Source organism: Physeter macrocephalus, chromosome 9 (genome assembly GCF_002837175.3).
Source record: "Physeter macrocephalus isolate SW-GA chromosome 9, ASM283717v5, whole genome shotgun sequence".
Taxonomy (NCBI): Eukaryota; Metazoa; Chordata; class Mammalia; order Artiodactyla; family Physeteridae; genus Physeter; species Physeter macrocephalus.
In genome coordinates this window covers 75,746,384-75,759,062 of record NC_041222.1, presented here as the reverse complement: position 1 = coordinate 75,759,062, position 12,679 = coordinate 75,746,384, and the positions used below count along the sequence as shown (strand labels likewise).

At 38.1% G+C, this 12,679-nt stretch overlaps 1 protein-coding gene across 3 annotated transcripts in view; it reads left to right on the top strand.

Moving 5' to 3' along the window:
• Positions 1–12,679, top strand: part of GKAP1 (G kinase anchoring protein 1) — an 80,336-nt gene that overhangs the window by 49,877 nt on the left and 17,780 nt on the right. For 2 of the 3 annotated variants that reach the window (XM_024132846.2, XM_028494091.2), the window contains exon 8: positions 11,768–11,920. The exons of the other annotated variant lie outside the window; for it this stretch is intronic. In XM_024132846.2, coding sequence (XP_023988614.1) covers positions 11,768–11,920 — 153 coding nt within the window. The remainder of the gene's footprint in view (positions 1–11,767; positions 11,921–12,679) is intronic. 3 annotated transcript variants of the gene reach the window in all.

Here is a 12,679-nt window from a genome sequence, read left to right as displayed (position 1 = left end):
AAAAAGGATCTTGCTGTGATTTATGTCATAGAGTGTTCTTCCTATGTTTTCCTCTAAGAGTTTTATAGTGTCTGGACTTACATTTAGGTCTTTAATCCATTTTGAGTTTATTTTTGTCTATGGTGTTAGGAAGTGTTCTAATTTCATTCTTTTAAATGTAGCTGTCCAGTTTTCCCAGCACCACTTATTGAAGAGGCTGTCTTTTCTCCATTGTATATTCTTGCCGCCTTTATCAAAGATAAAGTGACCATATGTGCATGAGTTTATCTCTGGGCTTTCTATCCTGTTACACTGATCTATATTTCTGTTTTTGCGCCAGTACCATATTGTCTTGATTACTGTAGCTTTGTAGTATAGTCTGAAGTCCGGGAGCCTGATTCCTCCAGCTCCATTTTTCTTTCTCAAGATTGCTTTGGCTATTCGGGGTCTTTTGTATTTCCATACAAATTGTGAAAGTTTTTGTTCTAGTTCTGTGAAAAATGCCATTGGTCGTTTGATAGGGATTGCATTGAATCTGTAGATTGCTTTGGGTATTATAGTCATTTTCACAATGTTGATTCTTCCAATCCAAGAACATGGTCTATCTCTCCATTTTTTCTGTCATCTTTAATTTCTTTCATCAGTGTCTTATAGTTTTCTGCGTACAAGTCTTTTGTCTCCTTCGGTAGGTTTATTCCTAGGTTTTATTGTTTTTGTTGCAATAGTAAATGGGAATGTTTCCTTAATTTCTCTCTCAGATTTTTCATCATTAGTGTATGGCAATGCAAGAGATTTCTGTGCATTAATGTTATATCCTGCTACTTCATTAAATTAATTGATTAGCTCTAGTAGTTTTCTGGTAGCATCTTGAGGATTCTCTTTGTATAGTATCATGTCATCGGCAAACAGTGACAGTTTTACTTCTTCTTTTCTGATTTAGATTCCATTTATTTCTTTTCCTTCTCTGATTGCTGTGGCTAAAACTTCCAAAACTGTGTTGAATAATAGCGGTGAGAGTGGGCAACCTTGTCTTGTTCTTGATCTTAGCAGAAAGGGTTTCAGTTTTTCACCATTGAGAACGAAGTTGGCTGTGGGTTTGTCATATATGGCCTTTATTATGTTGAGGTAGATTCCCTCTATGCCTACCTTCTGGAGAGTCTTTCTCATAAATGGGTGTTGAATTTTGTTGAAAGCTTTTTCTGCATCTGTTGAGATTTTCATATGGTTTTTATACTTCAATTTGTTAATATCGTGTATCACATTGTTTGATTTGTGTATATTGAAGAATCCTTGCAGTCCTGGGATAAACCCCAGTTGATCATGGTGTATGATCCTTTTAATGTGCTGTTGGATTCTGTTTGCTAGTATCTTGTTGAGGATTTTTGCATCTGTGTTCATCAGTGATATTGGCCTGTAGTTTTCTTTTTTTGTGACGTCTTTGTCTGCTTTTAGTGTCAGGGTGATGGTGGCCTTGTAGAATGAGTTTGGGAGTGTTTCTCCCTCTGCTGTATTCTGGAAGAGTTTGACAAGGATAGGTGTTAGCTGTTCTCTAAATGTTTGGTAGAATTCACCTGTGAAGCCATCTGGTCCTGGGCTTTTGTTTGTTGGAAGAGTTTTAATTACAGTTTCAATTTCAGTTCTTGTGATTGTCTGTTCATATTTTCTAGTTTTTCTGGTTCAGTCTTGGAAGGTTGTGCTTTTCTAAGAATTTGTCCATTTCTTCCAGGTTGTCCATTTTACTGGCATAGAGTTGCTTGTAGTAATCTCATGATCCTTTGTATTTCTGCAGTGTCAGTTGTTACTTCTCCTTTTTCATTTCTAATTCTGTTGATTTGAGTCTCCTCCCTTTTTTTTCTTGATGATTCTGGCTAATGGTTTATCAATTTTGTTTATCTTCTCAAAGAACCAGCTTTTAGTTTTGTTGATCTTTGCTATTGTTTCCTTCATTTCTTTTTCATTTATTTCTGATCTGATCTTTATTATTTCTTTCCTTCTGCTAACTTTGGGGTTTTTTTTTCTTCTTTCCCTAATTGCTTTAGGTGTGAGTTTAGGTTGTTTATTTGAGATTTTTCTTGTTTCTTGCAGTAGGATTGTATTGCTATAAACTTCCCTCTTAGAACTGCTTTGCTGCATCCCATAGGTTTTGGGTCATTATGTTTTATTGTCATTTGTTTCTAGGTATTTTTGGATTTCTTGTTTGATTTCTTCAGTGATCTCTTGGTTATTTAGTAGACTATTGTTTAGCTTCCACGTGTTGGTATTTTTTACAGTTTTTTTCCTGTAATTGATATCTAGTCTCGTGGTCGGAAAAGATTCTTGATATGATTTCAATTTTCTTAAATTTACAAAGGCTTGATTTGTGACCGAAGATATAATCTGTCCTGGAGAATGTTCCATGAGCGCTGGAGAAGTAAGTGTATTCTATTGTTTTTGGATGGAATGTCCTATAAATACCAATTAAGTCTTTCTTGTTTAATGTATCATTTAAAGCTTGTGTTTCCTTATTTATTTTAATTTTGGATGATCTGTCCATTGGTGAAAGTGGGGTGTTAAAGTCCCCTACTGTGATTTTGTTACTGTCGATTTCCCCTTTTATGGCTGTTAGCATTTGCCTTATGTATTGAGGTCCTCCTACGTTAGGTGAATAAATGTTTACAATTGTTATATCTTCCCTTGGATTGATCCCTTTATCATTATGTGGTGTCCTTCTTTGTCTCTTGTAACAGTCTTTAAAGTCTATTTTGTCTGATATATTGTTATTCCAACTTTCTTTTGATTTGCATTACCATGGAGTACCTTTTTCCATTTCCTCACTTTCAGTCTGTATGTGTCTTGAGATCTGAAGTGGGTCTCTTATAGACAGCATATATATGGGTCTTGTTTTTGTATCTATTAAGGAAGTCTATGTCTTTTGGTTGGAACATTTTATCCGTTTACATTTAAGGTAATTATCAATATGTATGTTCTTATTGCCATTTTGTTAATTGTTTTGGATTTGTTTTTGTAGGTATTTTGCCCCCTTTCTTCTTTTGTTCTCTTCTCTTGTGATTTGATGTGTTTATATTTAGTATGGTATTTGTATTCCTTTTTCTTATTTGTGTGTATATCTGTTATAGATTTTTGGTTGGTGTTTACTGCAAGGTTTTTGTATAGCAGTGTATGTATGTGTGTGATTGCTTTAAGTAACTTAACCCTTAATTTCAAATGCCTTTTAAATACCTTGCATTTGTATTCTCCTCCTCTCATGATTACTGTTTTTTATATCATATTTTATGTATAATTGTTTTGTGCATTCCTTAACTGCTTATTGTGGATATAGATGATTTTACTACTTTTGTCTTTAAATCTCCCTACAAACTTGGTGTGTGGATGATTTCTTACCTTTACCGCATGTTTGCCTTTACCAGTGAGCCTTTTCATTCTGTAATTTTCTCTTTTCTAGCTGTGGCCGTTTCATTTTTGCCTAGATAAGTTCCTTTAACGTTTGTTGTAAAGCTGGGTTGGTGGTATGGAATTCCTTCAGTTTTTGTTTGTCTGTAAAGCCTTTGATTTCTCTGTCAAATCTGAATGAGAGCCTTGCTGGGTAGAGTATTTTGGTTGTAGGTTTTTCCTTTTCATCACCTTAAATATATCATGCTACTCCCTTTTGTCCTGCAGAGTTTCTGCTGAAAAATCAGCTGATAACCTTATGGGAGTTCATTTGTATGTTATTTTTTGCTTTTCCCTTGCTGCTGTTAGTATACTCTTTTTATCTTTAATTTTTGTCATTTTAACTACAGTTTATCTTGGTGTATTCCTCTTTGGGTTAATCTTGTATGAGACTCTGTGTGCTTCCTGGACTTGGGTGACTGTTTACTTTTCAAAGGGAGTTTTTTAGCTATTATCTCTTCAGATATTTTATCGGGCCCTTTCTCTCTTCTTCTGGGACCCCTGTAATGTGAATATTAGTGCTTTTGATGTTGTCCGGGAGGTCTCTTAAACTGTCTTCTTTTCATTCTTTTTTCTTTTTTACTGTTCAGTGGCAGTGATTTCACTGATCCATTCTTCTGAAGTATTTAGTTTACTATTGAGTCCTTCTAGTGTATTTTTCATTTCAGTTATTGTATTCTTCATCTCTGGTTGTTCTTTATGGTTTTGTAGCTGTTTGTTAAAAACTTCCGACTTCTTGCTCTGTGCATCCATTCTCTTCCCGAGTTGGATCTTCTTTATGATCCTACTTTGAACTCTTTCTCGGGTAGATTACCTATCTCCAGTTCACTTAGTTCTTCTTCTGGGGTTTTATTTTGTTCCTTTGTCTGGAACATATTCCTCTGCTGCCTCATTTTGTCTACGTTGCTATTCATATCTCTGTGTATGTGATAGGTCAGCTCTGATTCTTGACCTAGGAGAAGTGGCCTTCTGTAGGAAGCATCCTGTGTGTCCTCACTGTGCACTCTCCTCTTGGCACCCAAGCTGTGTGTTCCAGGGCTTCCCACTAAGAGAGCTGTGTGGTCCTTCTTTTGCAGCAGGCTCACTATGTGAGCAGTCTGGTAGCCTTGATGGCCCCTAGTCTGCTTAGTTGCTGGGCCTTGCCTTGTGCAGGTTCTGTTGGCTGCTGTTCAGCAGGGCCTGGTCATAAAGTGGCTGGATTGGATGCAGAGTCCTAGGGAGCCCCGGGGCTAGTACTGGCTTACTGGTGGACAGAGTCAGGGTCCTGAAGACTCTGTGGCTGTTGCCAGTCCACCGTTGCCAGATCCTGTGGTTAGTACTGGAATACTGGCAGGCAGAGCTTGTCCTAGAGTCTGGCTGTTGTAAGTCCCAGGGATCTCAGAGCTCGTTTCAGATTTTTTGGGGGAGGAAATTCCTGATACAGTTTTTGGGTCCACGGTGTCCCAGAGGTTGCTTTGGCCAGCTAGTGGGCAGGGTCAGGGCCTGGCTGGTCCCAGGGTTGGGTCTGGCCTGCATTACAGGATCGTAGGTTTCTTACTTCTGGTGTCTGCCCACAGTGGGTGAGGCTAATCTAGAGCTTGTGCAGGCTTGCTGGTGGGAGGGCCCGATGCCTGGCCACTGGTGAGTGGAGCTGGGTCTTGGCCCTCTGGTGGGCAGGACCATATCTAGGGGCATGTTTAGAGGCAGCTGTGGGCTCAGGAAGTCTTCAGGCAGCCTGTTTGTTGATGCCTGGGGCTGTGTCCCTGCCCAGTTAGTTGTTTGGCCTGAGGTGTCCTAGCACTGTAGCCTGCAGGCTGTTGGGTGGTGCCAGGTCTTGGAGCTAATGAGCCCAGATGTCAGCCCCCATAGCAGCAGTGTTCACACAGCTGAATGTTCCCCAGTATGTCTGTCAACAGTGTCTGTGTCCCCAGGGTGAACCGCATCCACCCCCCACCTTTCCAGGAGACTCTCCAAGACCAGTAGGTAGATGTACTCCTGTCAAATTACTGCTTTTGCCCTGGGCCCCGGTGTGCATGAGATTTTGTGTGCAACCTTTAAGAGTGAAGTCTCTATCACCCCCAGTCCTGTGGGGCTCCTGCAGTTAAGCCCCACTGACCTTCAAAGCCGAATGCTCTGGTGGCTTGTCTTCACAATGCTGGACCCCTGGGCTGGGGGGCCTGACATGGGGCTCAGAATTCTCATTCCTGTGGGAGAACCTTTGCAGTATAGTTATTCTCCAGTTTTTGGGTTGCCCACCTGGGGGGTATGGGATTTGACCGTGTCACGAGTCCACCCCTCCCACCCATCTCATCATGTCTTTAGTTGTAGAAGATCTTTCCTGGTAGGTTCTAGTTTTCTTCATCAGTGGTTGTTCTGCAGATAGTTGTGAAGTTGGTGTGCGTGTGAGAGGAGGTGAGCTCTTGGTCTCTGTACTCTGCTGTCTTGACCACTCTTCCCTTTCAGTTGCTGATGTCACAAAATTACATCTTCATGCATTGCATGCCCCAAAACATAAACTGATAATTATTTTAAAAGCATTAGTCTTTCAAGTTACGTAGAAAACAAGATTTGGAGTTACAAATCAAAGTTATGTTAATGTTAGCATTTACACTAATAATTGTTTTTGTTCCTTTAAACATATTAGTCTCTTAAATCATGTAGAAAACAAAAAGTACAGTCACATGCCATTGTTACAATAATACTTGCTTTTATATTTACCCTTTATTGAGATGTTTATTTCCCCATGTGGCTTTGAGTTACTGTCTAATGTTCGTTCTTTTTACCTTCCCAGCACTACCGTGAGTATTTCTTGCAGGGCAGGTCTAGCGGTCACAAACTCCCTCAGATTTTGTTTTTCTGGGAATGTCTTGATTTCTCACTCACTTTTGAAGAGAGTTTTGCCACATATTGCATTCTTGGTTGAAAGGTTTTTTTCTTTTAGTATTTTTAATATTTCAGCCCATTGTCTCCTGGCCTTCAAAGTTTCTGATGAGAAAACTGCTTATGATCTTATTGAGGATCCCTTGTATATGATGATTTACTTCCTTTTGCTGCTTTTATGATTTTATTTTGTCATTGTCTTTTTTTTTTTTAATTGGCTGCGTCAGGTCTTCATTGCAGCGCGCGAGCTTCTCTCTACTTGTGGCATGTGGGTTTTTTCTCTCTAGTTGTGGCGCATGGGCTCCAGAGCAGGTTGGCTCTGTAGTTGTGGTGTGTGGGCTCCAGAGCATGTGGGCTCTGTATTTTGTGGCACGTGGACTCTCTCTAGTTGAGGTGCGTGGGCTCAGTAGTTGTGGCATGTGGGCTTAGTTGCCCCATGGCATGTGGTATCTTAGTTCCCCCAACCAGGGATTGAACCTGCATCCCCTGCAGTGGAAGGGGGATTCTTTACCACTGGACCACTGGGGAAGTCCCTTGTCATTGTCTTTTGAAAATTTATTATAATGTGACTTGCTGTCGGTCTTTTTGAGTCCATCTTACTTGGAGTTCTTTAAGCTTCTTGGATGTTTATAGTCATGTCTTTCATCAGATTTGGGAAGTTTTTAGCCATTATTTCTTCAGATATTCTCTCTGCCCCTTTCTTCAGATATTCTCTGTGCCCCTTTCCATCTCTTTTCTTCTTCTAAGACTCGCACAATTTGTATGTTGGCCTGCTTGATGGTGTCCCACAGGTCCCTTAGGCTCTGTTTGCTTTTCTTCAATCTTTTTCTTTCTGTTCCTCAGCCTAGATAATTTCTGTTGTCCTATCTTTAAGTTTACTGATTCTTTTTTCTGCCTGCTCAACTCTGCCTTTCAGTCACTCTAGTGAATGTGTTGTTTCAGTTATTGTACTTTTTACCTCCAGAATTTCCTTTTGGCATCTCTTTAGGTTTCTTTTTTTAATCCCTAATTACATTTCCATTTTGTCCACACATTGTTTTCTTGATTTTCTCCACATCTTCCTTTAAATCTTTGAGCATCTTTTAAGACAGTTGTTTTAAAGTCTTTGTCTAATACAACTGCCATAAATAAGTCTTTTTCAGGAACAGTTTCTATTGATTTCTTTTTACTTTCAATGGGTTATACTTTCCTGTTTCTTTGTATGCCTTGTGATTTTTTGTTGAATATGAGACATTTGAGTCTAGTAATATGGTAACTCTGGAAATCAGATTCTCCTTCCTCAGGGATTGGTGTTTTTTATTACTGTTTTGGGGTTTTTGTTTTAGTTTTTTTTTTGATTGTTGTAAACTTAATGTCTTAGGTCTTTTCATAGCCTTCCCTTGGGCATTCATAGTCACATTCTAATTTTCCCCTTACAGGCAGTTGTTTTTGAATGGCCTATTTTTTTTTTAATAAGCTGGTCTTTATGTTATTTTTTCAAACATTAATATATATTTTTAATTTGTTATTTATTTTATTTTTGGCTGCATTGGGTCTTTGTTGCCATGTGCAGGCTTTTTCTAGTTGTGGCAAGCGGGTGGCTACGCTTTGTTGAGGTGTAAAGGCTTCTCACTTCAGTGGCTTCTCTTGTTGCGGAGCATGGGCTCTAGATGTGAGGGCTTCAGTAGTTGTGGCCTGCAGGCTCGGTAGTTGTCGCTCGGAGGCTCTAGAGTGCAGGCTCAGTAGTTGTGGCTTACAGGCTTAGTTGCTCTGTGGCATGTGGGATCTTCCTGGACCAGGGCTCAAACCTGTGTCTCCTGCATTGGCAGGCGGATTCTTAACCACTGCGCTACCAGGGAAGCCCATGAATGGCCTATTTTTTAAAGTCTGGCTCTCAAGAATGGAAAAGCAAAATATGAGGGGGGAGGGGGAAGGGCGCTAGCTCTTTAAATCCACTGGAAGTCACTTCAGCTAGAGGGGGAGGGGCTTGCAACAATGAGGGGAGGTGCAGCAACAACAGCTGCCTGCCTTTTTGTCTCTTGGTCTGCACCTCTGTAATCAGAAGCGGCAATTAGTGACCAGAACACAAATACCCATTATTTGGAGGAGAGGCTCCTTGCTGCCCACCCTGGCTCCCATAAGCTGTGTACAGGCTGCTCCAGGAACACGTACACAGCTGCCTGCCACATCACTGAGGGTGGTGGATGGGTAGCTGCTACTGTGCTAAGAGCTGAAATTGACAAAAATTTACTGCAGTTTACCATCCAAGAGTTTCCCTGGAAGTTGCAAGCCTTCAACAGACTTCAGAGTTCCAAAATAGTTGTTCCAAAATCAGACAGATTCTGCCAATGCAGTTATTGTCTGTGTGAGGACACAGGTTCCTGGTGCTTGCTACTCTGCCATCTTCACAGAATCTTCTCCATGATCTAATTTTGAGTTAATTTTTGTGTGTAGTGTGAACAAAGAGTTCAAATACACTTTTGGCATGTTTATATCCAGTTCTCCCAGCACCATTTGTTGAAAACAATATTGTTTCTTTAATGAAGTAACTTGACACCTTCATAAAAAATAAATTGACCATAAATGTGAAGGCTTATGTCCAGTCTCCTAATTATGTTCCAGTGATCTATAAGGCTATACTTACACAAACACTGTACTGTCTTTTTCATTATATTCTTGGCACATAATAGGTGCTCAGAATTTTAGTTAAATTGAATTGGCTAGACTTATTAAAGAATCTGTGTTCTTAACACTTGCTGCATTTTTGTCTTTTTTCTGTTGAGGTGTGTGTGTTGGGGGAAGGGGGCGTTGTTGGTTCATTTTTGTTTCATTTCTCTGTAGTTTCCTGTCAAGGTATCTTTTGAAAACTTCTATCCTTAGGCTGAAAAGAAATTTTATGCCTCACTAAAGAAAAAATATCAAGGACAGAGTACCCTTTGGGATAGGCATGCTGGTAATGGTAGCAGCTATCAAAAAACAGAGGACATTAGTTGGAACTGCAACTGCACTATTTAAAGTAGTGAAATCCAGAGGCTGATTAGTTGCTATCATCATGCTATACCTTCCATAGAAGCTCAGCAGTGTTTTAAGCATTGTTGTATTCATTGCTTTAAAATGAAGTTTTATCAGAATATACTGGAAGTATTTTATGAAGCAGTAGACTTTGAGTTATAGCTGTACCACTTGGCAGTAGAATCACTCATGAGCAAGTTATTTTAACTTTCCTGTAACTATGATTACTTTGTGGGGAAATTATTCTTGCTCTATCAATTTCTTACAGTGTTAATGAGATTCAACTAAAGGGATGTTTCTGTAAGTGCTTTGCAAAATATAAAGTGCTCTACAAACATTTTAAATATTATTTGTATATTAAAAACTGATACACACTTTTTTTTTCTTTCAAACACTTTCTAAGATAAGGTGAAAGGAAAAGGATGAACAGTCATTGAACTGTTGGGTCATTTGCTGACAAATACAGTTGAAGTGGGTAAAATCGGGAATATTAAAGCTCAAGAATGTGGGACATAGGGAAAACCTATGAGAGTGAGAGGAACATTTTCTTCAGTCTCTGTCTTGCAACAGGAAGTTGGAAAGGAAATGATACTTTTCTTGGAGAACATATAAAATCTCTAACTTTACATAATTGAGTAGATTGTGATACAGCCTTATCATTAGTGTGTAGAATTTATGTAAAAATTGTTTTTAAATATACTTTAAAAGTTTGAGCAATACAAGGCTAGAGTAGTTAAGGCAGTGTGGTATGGCATAAGGGTAGACATATTAAAAAAAAAAAGGGTAGACATATAGGTTGAAAGAATAAAATTAAGAGTCCAGAAAGAAGCCTTTATATTTATGTTCAGTTGATTTTGGACAAGGGTGCCAAGACAATTCATTGGGAACAGAATAATCTTTTAACAAATGATGCTGGATAGCCACATGCAAAAGAATGAATTTGGACCCCTTCTCACACCATACGCAAAAAATAACTCAAAATGGATTATAAACTTAAATGTAAGAACTACAACTATAAAGCTCTTAGAAGAAAATATAGGAGTAAATCTTGATGACCCTGAGTTGGGCAGTGATTTCTTGGATAAATTGGACTTTGTCAAGATTAAAACTTTTGTGATACTAAGGATACTGTCAAGAATGTGAAAAGACAACCCACAGAATGGGAGAAAATATTTGCAAATCATGTGTTTGATAAGAGACTTGTTTCTAGAATTTATAAAGAGCTCCTACAACTCAAAAATAAAAAGTAACCTAATTAAAAATTGGGCAAAGTGGACTTCCCTGGCGGTCCAGTGGTTAAGACTCCACGCTTCCAATGCAAGGGGGTACCGGTTCGATCCCTGGTTGGGGAACTAAGATTTCATGTGCTATGTGGTGCAGCCAAAAAAAAATTTTTTTAATAATAAATTCACATGTAGTTTAAAAAACAAAAAAACAACAAAAAAATTGGGCAAGCTATCTGAATAAATGTTTTTTCACAAAGATATACAAATGTCCAATAAGCACATGAAAAGATGCTTAGCACCATTAGCCATCAGGTAAATGCAATTCAAGACCATAATGAATCTCATTCACACCCACTAGGGTGTTTATAATTTGAAAAGATGTATAATAACAAGTGTTTGTGAGAATATGGAGAAATTAGAAGCCTCATACACAATACATTGACAGGTTGTAAAATAGTATGGTCACTTTGGGAAACTATTTGGCAATTTTTCAAAAGGTTACACATAGAGTTACCATATGTCCCAGCAATTCTACTTCCAGGTATATACCCAAGAGAACTGAAAACATGTCCACACAAAAACTTGTTGCATGAATGTTTACCGGAGCATTATTCATAATAACCAAAAAGTAGAAACAGCTCAAATGTCCATCAGCTGATGAATTGAGAAATAAAATATGGTGTATCCATCAGTGGGATATTATTTGGCAATAAGGAATGAAGTGCTGATAGATGCTATAATATGGATGAATCTTGAAAACATTTTGCAAAGTGAAAGAAGCCAGTCACAAAAGACTTTATACAGTATGATTCCATTTATATCAGATGTCCAGAATAGCCAAATTTATACAGACAGAAAGTAGATTTGTGTTGCCTAGGGAACAGCTGAGGGGAGGGATTAGGAGGGAATGGGAAATGATGCTAATAAGTTCTGGGTTTCTTTTTGGGCTGATGTAACTTTATAAATGGGTTATGGTTGTACAACTCTGTGAATATATTAAAAACCATTTAAATGTGCAAATTAAATGGGTAAATTGTATAGTATATGGATAAAAAATAATTTAAAAATCAAGCAATACCCAACTCAAAAAATATGAAGTAAAGAAAAGAACATTTGCAAATATAGCTCTACTGGTTATCTTCTGGAGATAGAGAAGAATCAGATGGTTGATTGTCTCTATGTTATTTTTTTTTCATTCTCTATCCTTCTAGTGGCTGACCAGGTTTATTAAATGCATGCACTTTTGTGTTGATTGATAGTAGATCTTAATTCATTTTTGACAGGAATTGAGTTCTTCTCAGACTTTATCACATGATGGAGGATTCTTCAATAGACTGGAAGATGATGTTCATAAAATTCTTATTAGAGAAAAAAGAAGAGAACAGCTTACAGAATATAATGGAACAGATAATTGCACAGCTCATGAACACAACCAGGCATGTAAAATAGAAAATTCTCTTAAAATCACAGTGAAATTATTTTTCTTCTTTCAAAAAACCTAAGCAGTGGAACCCAATTATGATTGTATAAAGTTACAGTTTTAGGATATTATCTTAGTCATTATTACACAGATACTTATATTAAAAAGTATGAAGTACTTCTTTAGTTGATGAATATTTATTGAGCATGTGCTATAATGATAGGTATTGTTAGACACCAGTGTAGGGGAGTGGGAATATCAAGATGGATAAGACCATCCATGCCTTAGACAGAGTAGTGGGGATAGGAGGAGAGAGACTGTAAAAATATCATTCAGCATGATGAAGGCTTTAAGAGAGATATGAACAATAAAAAGGTTTTTGACTAGAAAAGGTACTAGATCACTCCTTGGGTGAACTGGGAACGGTATATAAAGAAGTGACATTTGGGATGGATTTTGAATGGTGAATAACTGTATAAACTGAGAAATGGAAAACCTAAGGGAGCTGCAAGAGCAATGGCCCAGAGCTATGAAAAGCCTTAGACTGAATATTCAGGAAACTGAAAAATTCTGTATCTAAGAAGTATAGACTTAAGTGAGTGTGGGATAACATGACTAGAGAAATAGATTGGATTTAGATTATAAAGGTCTTTTTATGTGAAACTAAGAAGTTAGAATTTTATCCTGCAGACCAGGGGTTGCAAACTATGGCTGGTCAGTCTGTTTTTGTAAGGCTCACAAGCTAAGAATGGTATTCACATTTTAAAATATTGTT